Raw genomic sequence first — 17,579 nt, 5'->3', positions numbered from 1 at the left:
CCATGCCTGATGGTAAATCTGGGTCTGGGGCTTCTTTGTGTCTTATTGGATGCTGTTTCTCCATCCCCCAGGCAACCTTTTTACTAGCTGGTTTGTAGCCTCTTATGACAGAGTTTCCTCTGTCTCCTGGTGCTGGTCTTCAGGGCCCCTCCATCAGTCACCAAGCAACCATGACTTGTGGCCTGGAATTCCAGTAAGCTTGGCCACTTATGCTAAAATAGTTATTCAAACAAAAGAATACAGCTAGGAGAATAGAATCCAATTTAAAATTTAATTTGATTAAACTTAATCTGCAGCAGCCATTTCTGTGAAGATATGCTTTCAGCTGTACCATGAATGACAGCCCATTTGCTCATACGACCGGGCACACAGGCAACTGGACCTGTGCAGAAGCCTGCAGAGCCTGCCAAAAGCAGAGGGGCTCCCTGGGAGCCTCGACCCGGCTGTGTGGTGGGCCAGTTTCTGCCACCCCACATTTCAGTAGGCAAGGGAGGCTGCATCCTGCCTGTGGGTCTGGGACACATGCACAAGCAGAGGCTCAGAAAAACACTCATGGAGATAAAGAGCCACCAACAAATATCAAATCCACAGCAACCAAAGCCTTTCTCAAGAAAGGTATGCTGCCTGTCCCTCCATACCACAAGAAAAGTCATTGTGCCCATGATGCCATGAGCTCACAGCTGGCCTAAGTCATTGCAACCCAGCAGCACCTCGAGGAAAGAGCTACCCGCCCCTGAGCAGCCCACACCCTCCCAGTTTGGGCACTGGGGAGCCAGCCTGAGGCAAAGTGACCTCAGGGGGTGAGTAGGTGGTGGTGGCGGTGGAATCCTCCCTTGCCTCAGCAAGGCCCTTTCCCAGCCCTTAGCCCTGTACGTACACCCACCCCACCGGCCCCGGGGAACAGGCCCCCAACCCGGCCCCTTCGGACACCCAGCGCTTTCGAGGAACAGCCCTTCCTGCTCGCTTCTGATTGGCTGCAGTAGGAAAGGCGGGGCCGAAGCCGCGGGGAGTAACGTCACGCGAGGCAGCCCCTCCCCGGCCCGGCCGGGGGCAGCTGGAACCGGTTGGCGGGCGCCCCATGCCCCGCGCTGCCAGGCGGCCCTGGGCAGCGACCGCGGACACCGGCTTCCGGGAGGAGGAACAGCGAGCCGGGCAGCGCTGCTCGCAGCCCTGGTTGGGAAGCCCGGTGCAGCTCTCCGCCAGGTTAGCGCACACGGCCGGCCGGGACCCGCGGGGGCGCGGTGGAGGACGGTCGGTGCGCGCTCCTGAGGAGACCCGGGGCCTGAGGGGGGTGGGTTCGCGCCCCGGTGGCGGGAGGGCGCTGCGGGAGCAGTGCCGCGCTCCCCGCGGGAGGTGTGGGGGGAACGATGTTCGGCACTCGGTCGGTTGCGATGCGGGGCATTGCTGGTGCCCGGCCCTGGGAGGAGCTGGGAGGGGGGCGGAGCTCCCCCTGTCCCGCGCGGCCGCCCCCTCCCAGCGCCCCGGCTCCTCTCGCCGCCACGCGTTTCCTTAGCCCCGCCCCCTGACCCCACCCTAGGGCTTTCGAGGAAAAGACACGGTCTTCCCACCCTGCCTGCTCTTTCCGTACTGAGTGCGGCGGGGAGGGCGGAGCCGAAGGCGCGGGCAGTGACGCGTCGGCAAGGGGAGGTCACATGGGGCCATCTCCTCCGCGCCGCTCCGCCCCCTCTCCGGCTCGGCCGGAGGCAGCTGGAACCGGTTGGTGGCCGCGCCGCCCCCTCCCCTCCCCTCCGCTGTCAGAGGGCCTTGGGCAGCGGCCACGGACCCCGGGCGCGGGAGGAGGGGCAGGGAGCCCGGGAAACGCCGCCCGCAGCCCTGCACAAAGGGGCTGGGAGCCGGGAGCGGCGCTTGGCCAGGTCGGCGCTGCCGGGCGGGTGTCGTGGTGGGGCTGTGCGGCCGCAGCGCTGCGGCGGCCGGGCTGTCACCTGGCGAGCATGGCTTGGCGAGCTGCCGGGCTGGGACACGCCGGATCCGTTTATTGACGTCCCCGCTGAAAGCCCTCGCCCGGGGCGGTCGCGCAGCTGCCGCGTTATGTAAGCGGCCGGGACGGGGCGGGCCGTCTCCCGCGGTGCTGCGCTGTGCGGGGCTTGCGGTGGAGCCGCTGCCCGCAGCGGGTGGGGAGCGCTCGGTAGGTCCGGTCGGTCTGGCGGGCCAGTGGGGTGCGGCGGGCGGGTTGGTGCGGGTGCGTGTGTTCTGCTCTTTGTCTCTGATCTGGACCAAAGGAACACATTAACAATACTAACAGCTTGTGTTCTGTTCTTGATCTCCTATGACTAATAAGACAACTCCAGATTAACTTTGTTATTTGCTTCCTAACCAGGCTGTGGCAGGAGGTGCAGATTCATTTTCCCATATTTTCTTTTTTTTTTTTCTTTTCAATCGATAGCTTGTCTTGCAGGGTGTTAGTGTTTTAATTCGTTAAAGCATGCACTGTTAGATGGAGATTTCACTTCAAAATACTTTAGATGTTAATGATACAGTGAAATAGTTGACAAGTGGAATTACTTTTTGTCATAAAATATCTCTTTCCTTATAGACTTTTATATGTATTTCTATTGTAGCACTGTTCTCTGTAAAATAACTATAAAAAGTACTAAAAAATCAGAGGACTTCTGTTTGTCTTGAATAGAAACTGCTAGTCTAAACTGCTACAGAATCTCTTGGTAAAGCAGGTTGTTCCTCAATAAAATGGATACTGGCTTTGAAAAACCTTTTAAAAAGTTGTTTGTTGTTGTACTGGGAGCTGTGGGAAGCATTAGATATGTTGTTTGTCCGTGTCGTTTCTAAGTGTGGAATGTTAGTATGATTACAAAGATCTAAATTACTACTTGTTGTTAAGATCTTGTCAGCCACATGTTAATAATGAACAACACGTCAGCAAAGAGAAATCAAACCGAGGCTGTTATGCTTTGCTTGCAAATATATCCCAGCCATTTCCTGTCTTTTTCAAGAACTTTGTCTACGAAGCTGTTGTGACATAGCTGAGACAGAACAGTCTGTGTCATGCACAAGTAGTTCAGAAATGCTGAAAACCATTGAGTTCCTGTTATTTTAAACAAAGCAGATGCATTATAGGTGAACATAGTGTGTCAGGTAGGAACCTTGTGTTTGATTACCATGTCTGGCTCGACCTTGCAAACCATTAAATTGATACTGAAAATAGGATCTCGAATGTATTTTTCTCTGTTGCTATATACTAATGTGATGCTGTTTCAAAACAGTACTCAGGCTGTTCTTTCTCCATGTCAGCATAGCCCTATTGGTAAAATTTCTGCCTTGCGTCAGAACAGCATGTCTAATTATTGTATGCAAGTTTGTTTTCTGTCCAGTGTTTATGCTGCAATGCAGTATGAGAGAGCTGTTGACTTTGTGGCTGTCCTTTCTCACACAGTCAAGGTGTGGGGGAAAGGAGGGGATGGGAAGAACCTTCTGGTTGTTTGGGTGGAAACGAGGGAATTGATGCTGTAATGTTGTTTCTAAAAATTCTCCTCCAGTCGTTAGAGTGGATGTCCTGACAAGCATATCCTCTGACCTTGTTCTAAAATCCAGATGTTGTCAGCTGTTGTTGCTTTATTTCATTACATACCTAATGTGTTACTTTAGATGTAGTTCATAATATTCTGAGACGTCCTTAGGAACAACCACAAGCAACAAAATCTGTTCTTTGTACTTCAAATTTAATCAGATTTGAATAGATAACATTTAAATATTAAAGGTATAGTCTGAAGTAGCATGAGTTGATATTTTTATGCTTGAGAGTCTTAACGCTGTGAGTAAAAAATGACAAAACTGTTTTAAAGCAGCAGTTTTGTGTGCTTAGGCTCATATATCTTCTTTGGTCAGCACAGCACCAGATCTGATGCACAGAGGATTTTTCTATTGCTGTGTACAGTACAGCTTTCAAGACTGTAAGAGGTGAATGCGGTACCTCCTGCTGCAGTGCATGGTAGTGTTCAAACACAGGCCTCCCAAGGCGGGTGGCAGGGCTGTGGTGCCCTGCATTGTCCTGCTCCTGCCAGCTCCCACTCCCAGCTGTCTCGTGATTTGCCTGGGACTATGGCACCTTTCCCCTGCTTCAGCCTGGAGTTGGACCTCTCCTCGGTGTTGATAGGTCTCATGAGCCTCTACTTTTAAGGTGGTGCTTAAAATCAAAAAATTAGAAGCAAAAATGCTGCAGCCTTCTAGTCCTTGTCCTTTAGATTTTTATGTATAAAAAAGATAGAGTGATATTTTGAAATAAGTTAGCATATGTTTATTTTTTGCAGTACCAGCAGTCTACACTGTGGTCTGTGATGAAGTGTGTGCTAACAGTACGTAAGAGCCTGCTTGTACATAAATGGTCTTTATTTTTCTACAGATAACTGAGCAAATTCAGTAATATAGTGGTTAAAAATATTACTACATTAAGGACCAGATGTTCTAAAGTATTAAAATGCATTACAGGACTATCATGGCACCTAGGTACCTAGCTGTCTGATTTTTGATTGTCTATTTACCTTTGAAAAACCCTATTAAGTACCTAATAAAAATTTGTATATCTCGACATCTTAAAAAATTAACCCATTAAAAGGATAGTTTTATAAGCTGTATTTTACCCTTATTGAAAAATCTGTGTTGTGTATTATCCAGTCATCCTTAAAAATAATCTTACCCAAGAGAGTTTTGGCTTGATAGCTTTACATGAGAAATTTCTACTAATAGTTTTAGATAGGATTTTGTGGCTTTGGGGGAGGTGAGGTGGGGGAGAAATTTTACACAGTGTATTTCAGTTTAAGTCTGCTGGTTTTTGGTTTTCTCATGAGCACATTGCGAAATATTGATTATCTTTAATTGACTACGTCCATGCAAAGGGTCAAAGTCTCAATGATCTGAGTTATCTAACTTCTAGGAGCTAAAATGAGTTGTTTTATTTCACACTCCATTAGATGCATCCTAGAGAGGACAGAACTTAGAAGACTTTTTATTTCACTCATAAATTGGAAGAGTGGCATTTTACTTCTCCTTTGATCTTGAAGTTATTTTTGTTGTTATGAGTTCTGATTATTTTCAATATAAATCTCCCTCCCCCCCCCCCCCCCCCCCCAAATTTAGAAAGGTAGTGTAGAATTTCCTGAGGCTTGGTATGTCTGTCTTCCTGCTCTTCCCCCATCACATGTCAATGTGTATTTTTTTCATTCTACTGCAAAGTATAACCAACAATTCTGCAGCCCTGAGAGCCAACTCATAGTTGATAAAGTCAGCTTTTCATTCATGTCTATCTTAATATAGTTGCTTCAAGTGTTTCCTGCCTAATTTTGAAAGCCATCTGTCTATACAACAACAAGAAAGTCAAAGGTCTTCAGGCTTGTAAGCCTCTGCAGGAGAAAAAAAGATCAAATTGTATTTCAAGCCTGTCAAACATTGCCTGCCCTTAGAGCATTAGAAGTAGAGCCTTGCAAACTTAGTTGAGTTAATATTAAAAAACTCTATTATATCAACAGAGAGCATATCATTTGCCTTTGTGAATGCTATGAATTTTTATAAGTCTAAAATTTGTTCAGTATTTGCAGCTAGGATATATCCTAGGTTTGTCCCAGATTACTTGATGTGTATTTATCTAAGTCTTGAATACTAAGTAAAAGAGATTGGATGGCAAACAGCTGGTACGTCTTAAAATATATTGGAAAGATTAAGGAAATAAAGGAGGTTTTACCTACCACCACACCTGTAAGACAGAAGGTTCAAATGAGTTTCAAGCTTGGTATTATTAAATTAAGTGCATGTTCTGGTATATTTTAACTACAACTAAAAATTATCTTCGTCTTCCTTATCCATTTGCTACCTCATTTTAGAGGAAAGCTGTGATATTTTGTGATACATTAGTCGTTGACTGTGTTGTGCCTGGAGTCTAAAGTGTTTTATTTTCTTTGAAGTGCCTTCAGGGTCCACGGCTGTTTGCCTGCATCTTTTAGAAGTGCACTTTTAGAATCAAGACGGGAGAGCTTAGGTTCCCTTTTGTTTAGGGAAGTACATTAACTCCTGCTGTTCTTGTTCTCCTTCAAGTGCCCATGAAGAAGAAAAAAATGGGAAAGGAAAGCTTTACAGGCAATATTAGAACACAGAGTACAATTTTTCTTTTGTGTTCAGCCTGCAGAATACTATGCTTAAAATCTTTGTGGCTTTTCTTGTGGGTATATGAAGGCAAGTAAGTGGAATTCTGAAATTGCAAGATGCCTAGTTGCTTTTCTTCCCATGTAAAACCATGAGGAGAGCTTTGCCTCCTGGCAGGGGAACCAAGATTGCATGTGACCCAACCTACTGGGCTGTTGATCTTCCTCCTGCTGTGGAAGCCTTGCAGACAGCCTGTTTTATATAGTGAGGTTGGTTGGTGGGGGCAGGGTTACCTGAGTCAAGCTTTTGAAGACAGGTCAGTACAGCCCCGGGATTCAGTCTTGCTGCTGTGCCGTTACCATCTCCTTGGGAAGCGTACAGAGATTGTGAAAGGTAAGGGAGGAGTGTGTGAGAGAGACTTGAACTGTGATATGGTGGAGGAAAGAACATAATTCTGTTGTAAAAAGAAGAATATTTATGTAGATAAACTCTTTTTTTTTTTTTTTTAAGTGCTGATACCATTGTGTGAATGTCTACCTGGGTGACACACCTGTTTCCTGTGAAGGCAGTGGCTGAGATTCAAGTGTTAGTTGCTTGCTTACCTGTAGTTGCAGTCCATAAAGCCTGACCACAGAGAGGATGAGGGGCAATTGTCTGCACCCGAGGCTGGTATTTGGTGGCATGTAGTTGCAGCAGATGTGAGTTCGGCTTTAATACTTTGGGATCCAAAGTTTGTTTAGAAATGGCAGTTGCGTGAGGACTTATAGTTCATAAATCTGCTTGGTTAACTTTGTTAATATTTGCTGACTAGGAAGTATTTAACATTTTTAATTGTTGTAACTTGTTTCAGTTCCCCTGAGCAGACAGTTATGACCCCTCTGAGCTGAGCATTTTTTACACTCTCCCAAACAGTCCATCTTTACAGGCGTGGGGAGCAGAGAGGATTTTGTTATTGTCAGCTGCTTGGGTGAGGCAGCACTTAAAGTCTGAAGGAAGTAACATAGAGTTTAAAAGATTGCTTGATATCTACTGGTCAGAGGATTTGGTTGCCTAGGGTTTCTTGTCATTTCTCTGTGGGAATTAAGCTACTCCCTCTTCTCAGGAACAAGGAGTAAAGAGACAGTTAAACTTATGCCTTTTTTCCCCTAAAGAAAACAATTTTGTGTCATGTGTTGAAAGTAAGAATGCTTTATAAGTACATGATAATATACAACATAGGCTTGATTCATTAACAAAAAGCAGATCTATTTTTTCCTTGTTGTATGTTTACATATAGTGCTCTGCTAGAAAATATGTTTCTTTAAAATGACCCTAAACATGAATGTAACTGCAATACCTGTAGCTGCAGTTCTGCTAGAAAAATCATCCATGTGGTTCATGATGTACATTTGAGTTTTTCTTCTCCCAATACACATCTCTAGGGCAAGTTGAGTAGGTCTTTAAGGTAAAATGCCTTTGAGAAGAATTTTGGCAACTTTACAAACTCAGTTTATTAAAATCTTCTTACAATTAACTACTGTTATATAGAAAATTAATATTCTTTTGCTAGGTGATGTCGAAAAGCACGCAAATGTATTGCAAGTAGGTACACAGAATTTTTACAAGATTGGCTAAAAGCTTTATAGATTTAGTAACAAGACTTCAGATTTTTTCCAGGAATGGATTGGTAGTTAATTAATTTGGAGTTAGACATGTTGGGTTTTGTCAAGTTTAGTTTGTTTAGTTTTGAGTCATGTTGCACTGGCTTTGGAAACAGCTTTTTTTTTTTTTTTACAAGGCTAAAACCTGTTCTTGCTTTGGTTAACTGGGTTCTGGCTTCAGTTGTCACTTACCTGCTTTGCAGTCTTTGCCAAGGCATTTTTGCCTACTTTATCTCCCCTTTGGCTCCTTTGCCTTTTCAGTTAAAGCGTGTCCAAGCAAGGACACTCAATGAACACAGCCAAGGCCCTGAAATATTCTGGGCTATTTTAAGTGCACACTAGTAGTTTTTATTCTCTGCTTCAAATTGACACTTTTGTGTCATACTGGACCAGTTTCACAATTCCAGGTTTGGTTTCAGGGCTAAAACATGCTGTGTTTAATGTCTATAATAACTGCTAAAAATGAATCCTAAAATGAATGTGTCAGTGTTAATGTATAGATCACTTAAGTGATGCACATGTGACAAAGTTCATAAAGGGTGTGCTCTTCATGGAATTCCTGTTTATTAAGTGTGCATATTTCTAGCTTCAGTAGTTTGGGATTTTATAATTTACAGAAATGTTACTTATAGAAGATTACATGCAGAAATTGAATATATGACCAGAAAGATCTATGTTGCTATCATTTTCTTGCTCTCCTTTTACCACTGAAAAGTCATCTCCCTTGACGTGGAGAGAGTGAAGGGAAGAGAAAAAGGAATGTAAAGGCAGCAATTGTTAGAAAAATAATAGATTGAAAGATGAAGAGGAGAAGATCCAAAAGAAAAATCGTTGGTCTTTAAATTTCAGACTTTAACTAACTTTCTGATTGCCCAGGAGGAATGATGATTGATTATGAGCTTTTTTTTTTCCTTCACTGTTAGGTATCTGACTTTAGTTTGCTTTTTGTGTTTTCAAGGCATCTGTTAAACTGCCCTATGCCTTTTGAAGGCAAGGGCTTGTAGTAGAGCTAATGAAAGGTGGATTTTTCTCTAGTGCCATAGTTCTTCTTGTCATTATTATTAAAGCTGATATTAAAGAATTCAACATCATGCTGAAATTATGTGTTTTCGTCCTGTTCAAAAGTAGCAATAAAAACATTCTACTTGCTTGGTTAAAAAACAAACAAACAAGACAAAAAAACCCCAAACAAAACCACAAAACAAACCACACGCTGTGTCCCCCCCCCCCCCCCCCCCCAAACAAAAAAAACCAATGCAAAGAACAATGATTTAAAGAAACTGATTAGTTGAGAGCACTGTAGAGTTAATTCTGCATAGAATTAGTATGATTATTTTGCAGCCCATGTCTGAAGGAATATAGTTGGGTGATAACATTTAGTCTAGCAACACCTGGACTTGGACTTTGATGTGTCTACTGCTTTCATAAATAATACATAGGGATATTTTACATCAATAGTGTTGCAATGGGGAGAGTGAGATTCTGCCAGCTTCTTCCATTATTGTGTATTGGAGGAGAATGGAAAATTGAAGCAGTGTCAGTCTTCCAACTACTGTCCTGACTACAGAAGCTGTATGCATTCCATTCCTACTGTGGTGATTTGAAGACTGCTTGGTGCTGCTAGTTGTTGGTACTCCACGTGAAAGGCTGGAAGTATTGGCAGGGGAGCAGAGCGCCAGATGATGAACATTGCACTGCCTGTGACAGCAGACAGCTGTCACCTGTCTTCCCCTTTTTTTCTGCGAGGTGGTAGTGCTTGTCTATTGACACCTTTCTTGTGTTTTGAAGGAGATGCTGAAGAATGCATGGGGAAACAGTCAGAAGTTACTGCTAGCCAAAGGTCATAATGTTAAATGTCTTGTAATTGCCGGTGATTTATTTGGGAGCAAAAATAGTCAAAACAAAGGTTTTTGAAAAATCTCAGCTTAAGACTGATGAATACTGCATGATACTGATAGTTGAGTATGGTATTTAATTTAGTAATCCTTTTCTCATGCCAGTGTTGCAACAGCATCTTGTGCAGCTGGGTGCTATTTTCCGAGGCTCCCGGTTGTTTGAAAGAGCTTTCAGTTTTCACTGCTCACTCAAACAGTGGCTTGCTTTCCTATAAGTGGTGGGATTTGTTTCCTCTCGCTTAGAACAGCAACAGATGTAGTGTATTGTTCCTGAAATGTAGTATCTTTTTCCTCCCACTATAGGAGATTTTAACTACCCTTAGACAAAAGCTCTGCAAGTATGACCTCTTCTCAAGTCACTTTCGAAGTAAGAGCACCATCAGCACCAGGTACCCAAATCATGCTTTCTCCTTTTTATATGGTTTAACTAGAATAAAACTGAATAGAAGAATGTTCAAAAGCTGTCTTTTCTGTTTTCCTCAGAGGTAAAGAACAAGTCGGTTCAAATATCAAAATAATAAGTAATTGTAAAGTACATTAATTAAGAAATTTCACAGAGGAATTTGGAAATGTAGAACACTGAGATTTAGTGCTGATAAATTGTGCTTATTACTTTGACTTTCATCTTTAGAAACTTCAAGGAAGATCACAAAAAAAATAATTGGTGGTTGTTCCCACATTCATTTGCTTCTACCTAACAGAAGCAGATGAATGTGGGAGCATGTACAGATTGGCAAAATTCTTGTTACAGACAAATACCAGATGGCACAAGTGTGTATTATAGTTGGGGAAGAAATGATAGAAACATTTTTAAAGTTTTGACATCTGGCTCATGTTAGACCTCTGCTGTGTGTCTTCCATTTCACTAGGAATTTGGGAACTGAACATTGACATATGATGTGGACATGAAGCCTCTAGTAAAGAGGAGTGTTTTTATAGCATTCTGGAGAAAACTTTAAAGAATAAATTGATCAAATGAGGCTGTGAAGTACTGGTGTATCTATACAGTAGAGTACTGCAGGCTATGCTCTTTTTGTCTTGCTTACAGTGTTGCTTCCAATGTTGTGATTGCACCGTCACTAGCAAAGTTGACTTCAGATGTGTAACTTCTTGTTCTGATAACACCTCGAACAAAAATTAGTGTTAGGGAGGGCTAGATCTTGCCTCAGTGGCTGGTTACAAAGAATTACATGGAAATATTACTTACTACACATATTTACCATATGTATAGCATAAAGAGGTGACAAAGATGTATGACAGTATTGATAGTGTTGGTTCTGGTCGGGGAGATCTTTGAGATGCGGCAGTGACAAGATGCAGTCTTGGGAAAGAGAAGAGGTAGGTTTTCAGAGCTCTCAGCTGTTCTACAAACAGCAACATTTCCAGTTTATTTAGGAATATCACGTACTGATTTTGTCAAATCATCCTGGTGAATAGTCAGTTGGTGAGACAGGAATCCTCACTTGGAGCACAAATGTGCTCCCCGTGTCCTCATCACTGTCCCATCCTGTTGGTGTCAAAGCCAGTGGTTACAGGCTAATTCACAGGATAAAAGGGTATCACCAGCATAGGATTAATGCTTTGACTCAATCCCTCTAGCGAAATCACTTCTGGAGCCAACATGGGTGATGAAGGTCAACATGTTGATACAGGTTTCTATGTGTTTGTGATGTGGAGGGCTTCACTGTTTCCTCATTCTGGTGGAAGGAAGAGGGTCACTGGTTACTGGCTGTGGCTCCTTTAGGACTTCATTGGCACAGAGTCCTCTACCAAGAGACTGCTAGGTGGCCAAAGATTAGCTATTATGAAACAAAAAATGGAGCTTCTAGCTCCTAACTATACACAGGAATACCATTCCAATGGAGCTGGCCCAAGCAGAGGGATTGCAGCATCAGTGACGGTGTTGGAAGCTTTGGGGCTGGGCAGAACACCTGGACCAGCTTCCTCTTTGCTGTAGCTACAGGAGCTCTGCCAGGAACAGCATCGGATTCTGCGGCAAGGGGAGGGGGAAGTTGTAGATCCCTGAACTTAAAACACTAAACCAAACCAAACACCACTGAGTTGCCTTTGAAAAGGCAGTTCCAATTTATCGTGCATTTCACTTGTGCCTTTCCTGGGATAATTTAAGTATCCTGATTCAGTCTTGTAGTGTAATTGGTGAAGTGAATTTAGGGGTAACTGCCCATCTTGTTCAGATGTTGCATTTTGTGTGTTGTACCTTGCGGAATTACAAGTGTTCACTGAATGTTCACATTTGCTTAAAAAAGGAGTCCGGAAAACTGTTCTAGCTCAGAACCCAAGGGAATGGCAAGAAAAGGTGCCAGGGGAGGCTTAGGTTGGACATTATTAGGAAAAGGTTCTTCACCCAGAGGGTGGTGGAGCACTGGAACAGGCTTACCAGGGAGGTGTCATGGCCCCAAGCCTGACAGTGTTGAAGAAGAGACTGAGCAACACCCTCAGACACATGGTGCGAACTGTGGGGTTGTCCTGTGCAGGGACAGGAGTTGGACTCGATGATCCTTGTGGGTCCCTTCAAACTCAGGACATTCTATGATTCTATAATAGCTGTTACTAAGAGCAATATCATTTAGGTAGCACCTCAGAGGTTGGCCTGCATGTACACTAAGATGTACTAAATGCTGCTATTTTAAAGGGTCATTAAAAGAATTTTTGCTTCTCTTTTAATATATGCAGTCAGAAATTCTAACTGTGCGGTATTCAGGTGGTCTTCCCTCTCCCCTTTATCTCCTCCCTGCAAAAACAAACCATAACGTGCCTCAGTACAGAACGGAAAAGGTAAAGCACCTGACCCAGCCAATTGTGTGCAGTGAATTGTATAGTAAGTATACTCATACAGCTGTTTTTTGTCTGCATTTGTATGCTCATAGCAAGCATCCAAAAAGCTTTTTTTTTTTTTTTTTTTTTAAAAAGGGATTGTAGTTCAAGATGTTCTCCAAAATTATTTCAGCAAGCTGCTTTTAGGAACAGCTGTATGAGTATACTTACTATACAATTCACTGCACTGTAGATCTTTTGCAACCACGGGGTCTGCAGGGGTTTCTTTCATAAACAATCTTGGTGCTAATCTCTTATTAGATTAACCCCTATAATGGGGAAAAAAAATGACACAATTTTAGAGGCACATGGACTTCCTCAAAACTGTTAATTCAGACTTTAAAGTTCCAGCTGTGATACTTGGTTTAGTAAAAGGTATACATACAAAGATATACTTGCCTACTTTGTATCTTCAGATTACTGTGGTTCCAACACTATTGCTACTGCCATCCCAGTTTGAGGAAAGGAAATCACCATCAGAGATGCTTGTATCTTCCTTTTGTTAAGACTGCTACTTCTTTGCTTCAGACTTTTCAGCTATCTATTTGATCCTTGCTTTTCCAGTTGATGCGCTATGCAGTGTAGCTCTGGATATCCTCTCTCCTTTTTTCTTAAATGTTCCTCTTGCCCCCAATTAAGGGACTAATTTGACTGTAGCTGAACTGTCTTATGTCTGCTTTGGTTTAAGTGTGAATTTGTTTGAAACTTTACATTTAGGTATTTCATTTGAGAGGCTGAAGTAAATATCTATGTTCTGTTTGTGATTGTTAATTTTATTTGCATGTGGTTTAAAAGTTGCTCAGATGCTCTGGTAGTTCTTACATTTTGCAGAGCAAGATTAAAAGGTTAATCAGATCGTACCTAAATATATTTAAAACTTCACATTTTCTTCTTCTGCAACAGATTTTTTTTTTTTTTTTTATTGTGTCTAAAAACATTGTTGAAACCCTGTAAAAGCAAAATAGTAGTTTGTCCTTTCCATCTGTATTCATAATTGTTCTTCTGTTTGGAATTTTTCTAGGAGAGGTTTTTGCAATATGTGGGAGCTGCAGTGTTCTGGGAAATTGGAATCCTCAACTTGCAGTGGTCCTCCAAACTGACGATCGGTAGGTTGGGTGTTTTGGTTTTTATACTTGTTCCTTTTGAAGTAGCTGGAGTTTTGGAGCAATAAATTTCTTCTGGCTTTGAGTTTGTGAACTATTGAGCTACACCTACTGTTAGTAAAACTCACTGGAATTTCTTATGATGCCCTTGAACATTTTGAATGCTTAGGAAAGTGTCTAAGAGAATGTTTAACTTGGGTGTGATTTTCTAGTTACAGGTAATGCTTTTACCATTGTAGCTGGCATATTTCAGTAGTTTAGTTGTAGACATTTTGAATAAGAAACTGCTATGGATAATTCTTAGTCCAATAACTATACAACAAGTTATAGGAGAGGTTTATAGTGCTTACTTTCTTTTTAACATACACAAGTTAGTATTGTGGCTGTAAAAATGGGGAGATTATTTAAAATCAGAGTTGCATTAAAACTCTTAAGTGGTTTGTGTGCATATAAACATGAGTGTACATGAAGAAAGTTTAAATAGAACAGAGGAATTCAGTGTTTTCTTAAAATGGTGCCGTGCGTATCGCTGTATGTTGCAGGAAAATAGGGCTCACATGATGTATTTATAATTCTGTTGGTGACTTGCTGTGTGATCTTGGATGAGTCCCTGAATTATTTAATCATATTTTCCCCATCTGTTAAATGAGGATGAGAATTCTTGCTCCTTGGGAGCACTTCTTTTGATTAGAAAGTGCAGTTTCAGTTCTAAGCATTTATTATGCTTTGTGCATGTTTGGCTAAGTTACCTTGGAAAACCTTTCTTGCTGCTAAACTTCATTGTAGAATATCACTTAGGACAGACATGTCTGAAATGGCTGCTAGCCTGTATTTTCAAACTTTTTATTTTCTACACAGTCAATTATGGAAAACTACTGTAGAGCTTCCTAGAGGAGAACCTGTGCAGTATCGGTATTTTAAAGGATACTTCCTAGAACCTAAGGTATGTACAACCTTTTCTATGTTAAGTTGGCTCATCTCTAATAAAAAACACCCTTATGTATAGTAAACAGGATTTTTCTGAGTTGAAGTTGAGTTTTTAGAAATAAATCTTAAATTGCAAAATATGAAACATCGAAACTTGTGGAAATACAAGCAGTTCACTTCTGGAAATAGAAGACAATATACTGTTAACTGTAATGATTTTTGTGAAATTGGCTTCTCTCTTTTACCAGTGTTAGTGTTTTAAAAATTCCAGTTGTAGTGAAATGCCTGACATTATAATAAAGCTTATATGATATGGTGAAGTTTTAGCCCCATTATAACTAATGAGAACAACTTCTTCACTTAAAATTGTATATGGACTTACAGAAGACAAGGATCTCTAGCATGGAAGCAAGCGATAGAAGGAGAAAAATTATTAGTGTGAGCAGGTGTATTTAAATTTGCCTAAACTACTACAATTTTTAAAATTATTGCAGATTTTTGGTGAAGCATGAGTAGTATTAACTAGCTTTTGGGCTGCTTAATTAACATATGTTAATCTCTTGGAGTGAAAAGGTCAAACAAGGAATGGGGCGTCCTAGTATTTTCTCTAGGTTTGTATATAGGTATTTGCATGACTTGGCGGGAAAAAACCCAAGAGACAGGCACACATGTATTTTTACAGGTATTGATGTCAAAATTGCATGTGAGTTGAATCTACGTGGCAGTATACTGGTCTGTAAAAATCCAGCTGGGGTAAATGGGAAGTTCTTCAGACTAGGAATGAGACTGCATCCAGAAAAAAATTTGGACTAAGTTGTGAAAATAAACAGCTATTCTTTACCTGTTTTTCTTGATAACAAGTATTATAATAGCTTTAAATGGGTTATTTCTTACAGTTATCTTTGCTGTCTTTCTTACTCTATTAATATCCTGTAGCTGTTTACCCTGGCCTTTAGTTCTTTGTTGAAATTGGGATTATGAAGGCTGTAGCTAAATGTGCAAAATGACTTGCAGTATCATCCATCTATATCTTTTAAATATTTTAAGTTACTGTCAAGAGCATGTGGTTTTTTGTCAGCTGGACTAGCCTTTCAGTAAAAAAAAAGTTTGACACACAATTCTGTTTTTTTTTTTTATTACAGCATATGAAATAGTCTAATCTGAAACTGATGTTTAAGTTGTTACTCTGAGGCAAAAGAAGGGAAAATCAATAATAGATTTCTTTTTCTGAGGTCAAACTGAGACCAAAAGTAGATGAGTTCTTACAGCCTAGAGGCTCTGATGGAACTCTTACATTTTTTGCAAAAGCCCCTAAGTTTAAAATAAAAGCAACAGCACAGTAGGAAAAAACACACTTAATGAGTACAGATTGGCAGAAAATGTGCTCATAGGCAACACAATTTCTGTTTTAACATTTGAAAAAGTTTACGATATGTATTGGTGAGTGTGTTTCTTTAAGTAGGTGCTCTGTATCGTGCATGCTTTATGTACCGTGTGATGCAGAGTCTGCCAAGGTAAGTATACATTTTATGGAATACCAGCATAAAGAGCTACTATGTATTAAAAGGAGGAAAAAAGAAAATCACTCTACAAAACAAAGTATGTAAGTTGCCAGGGTACATAATTATCCACTTAGCGGTGTCCAGCCTTTACCTATTAAGTGTACAGGACTTTTATTCCTTACAATGTGAAGTCTCTTGAAAAAAAAATTCCACCTACAATGTTTTTTTTTTTTGTAAATTTTCTGAAGAAAATGAAAAAGCAAGATCCTTTAATCCTAACAGGAATATAATGCGCAATGTAGTGCAGATGAGACGGTATATGGAGGACTCTGGTATTAACAACTCTGAGAAGGAAAATACAGTTTTAAGTTTAATTATTCTTAATAGTTTTATTTTGGTATTTTTTTTCATTAGTCATTGCTATGATTAATCTCCTAAATTTGATAGACTTGCAATATATGATCCCTCAGACATTGTTAACTTTTTATATCAGCACGATTTTGTGTGTCATGGTCTGTAGTAGGATAATTTAAATACATCTTAAATATATTTTAAAGTCCGAATATGTGAATTTGACACCACATGATTGATTAAATCACTCTGAAGACAGATCCAGCTGAAGTTACTGTTCCTTTCTTGACATGGATATGGTGGCAAAGTTGGGGATAATGCATGTTTATACACAGAAATTATAGTTCTTGTTATCCAAAATATTGCCACAGACTAGATGTGAAAATGGATAGAGTAATTCACATTTTGAAAACAAACAAACAAAAAACCCCACAAAAACAAAACCACACAACAAAACCAAAAAAAAAACCCACCAAACAAATAGAAAAGTATTTTTCTTACTTCCCCTTGAAAAAAAAAAAGTGATAATTTGATCTTTATGTTATTTTGCTTGAAGGGTAGTACACTGTCATGGGAAGTTTGGTTTGTTTGCACTGAAGCATTTTGGTGTTAACATGATTCTGGTTACATAAAGAGAGAGTGGTGATTTTTTTTTTTTATACTCTGCATTGAAATTCATAGAATTATTGTAGGAATACAAGTAAATGAATGTATACACAGAAAACATTGTACTATAAAATTGGTGCAAGTCTTGGCTCCTGCATACCAAGAGCTTTTACTATGTTGTAAACATTTTAAGGACAATATGAGAGTAATTGTAAACATTTTAAAATAAAAGTAAATACATACACTTGATGAAGTAAGACAGTAATTTAAACTATTTTGCTCAAGGCTTGCCCTTTTCGTAAACATAGTCTGGTACCAGTTACCTTACTGTGAGAATCTTCCCATGTTTTATTTTACACATACCTTCTGTTTGTTGCGGGAGGAATGACCCACCGACCCTCCTTGGCTGGAATTTAAGTCTTCTGTATATTGTATGTTTTAGGAGGATGTTAGCATATGTATTGTTTGCATGATGCATATCGAAAACCTTGGTAAATACATGCCTTATTCTGTTAAGCTATGTTCTATATTTCTTTTTCGAACAGTAAATAGACATGCAAGTTTAGGGTTATTTCCTTCAAGGAAAGTGTGAAAGAATTAAGCGATCTGTGC

General features: G+C 40.8%; 1 protein-coding gene across 3 annotated transcripts in view; it reads left to right on the top strand.

The window, feature by feature from the left end:
- Positions 1–1,068: 1,068 nt before the first annotated feature.
- The window catches only part of GPCPD1 (glycerophosphocholine phosphodiesterase 1), a 45,999-nt gene continuing 29,488 nt past the window's right edge, over positions 1,069–17,579 (top strand). Inside the window, exons 1-4 of one of the 3 annotated variants that reach the window (XM_080341588.1) lie at positions 1,069–1,203; positions 9,947–10,032; positions 13,500–13,584; positions 14,440–14,524. In XM_080341588.1, coding sequence (XP_080197714.1) covers positions 9,984–10,032; positions 13,500–13,584; positions 14,440–14,524 — 219 coding nt within the window. In that variant the 5' untranslated portion in view covers positions 1,069–1,203; positions 9,947–9,983. Of the gene's footprint in view, positions 1,204–1,658; positions 2,147–9,946; positions 10,033–13,499; positions 13,585–14,439; positions 14,525–17,579 lie in introns of those variants that run through there. The other 2 variants (XM_080341589.1, XM_080341587.1) reach the window with 2 other exon arrangements.

This window comes from Nesoenas mayeri (genome assembly GCF_963082525.1).
Source record: "Nesoenas mayeri genome assembly, chromosome: 3".
Taxonomy (NCBI): Eukaryota; Metazoa; Chordata; class Aves; order Columbiformes; family Columbidae; genus Nesoenas; species Nesoenas mayeri.
This window is presented reverse-complemented; position numbering and strand designations above follow the sequence as displayed.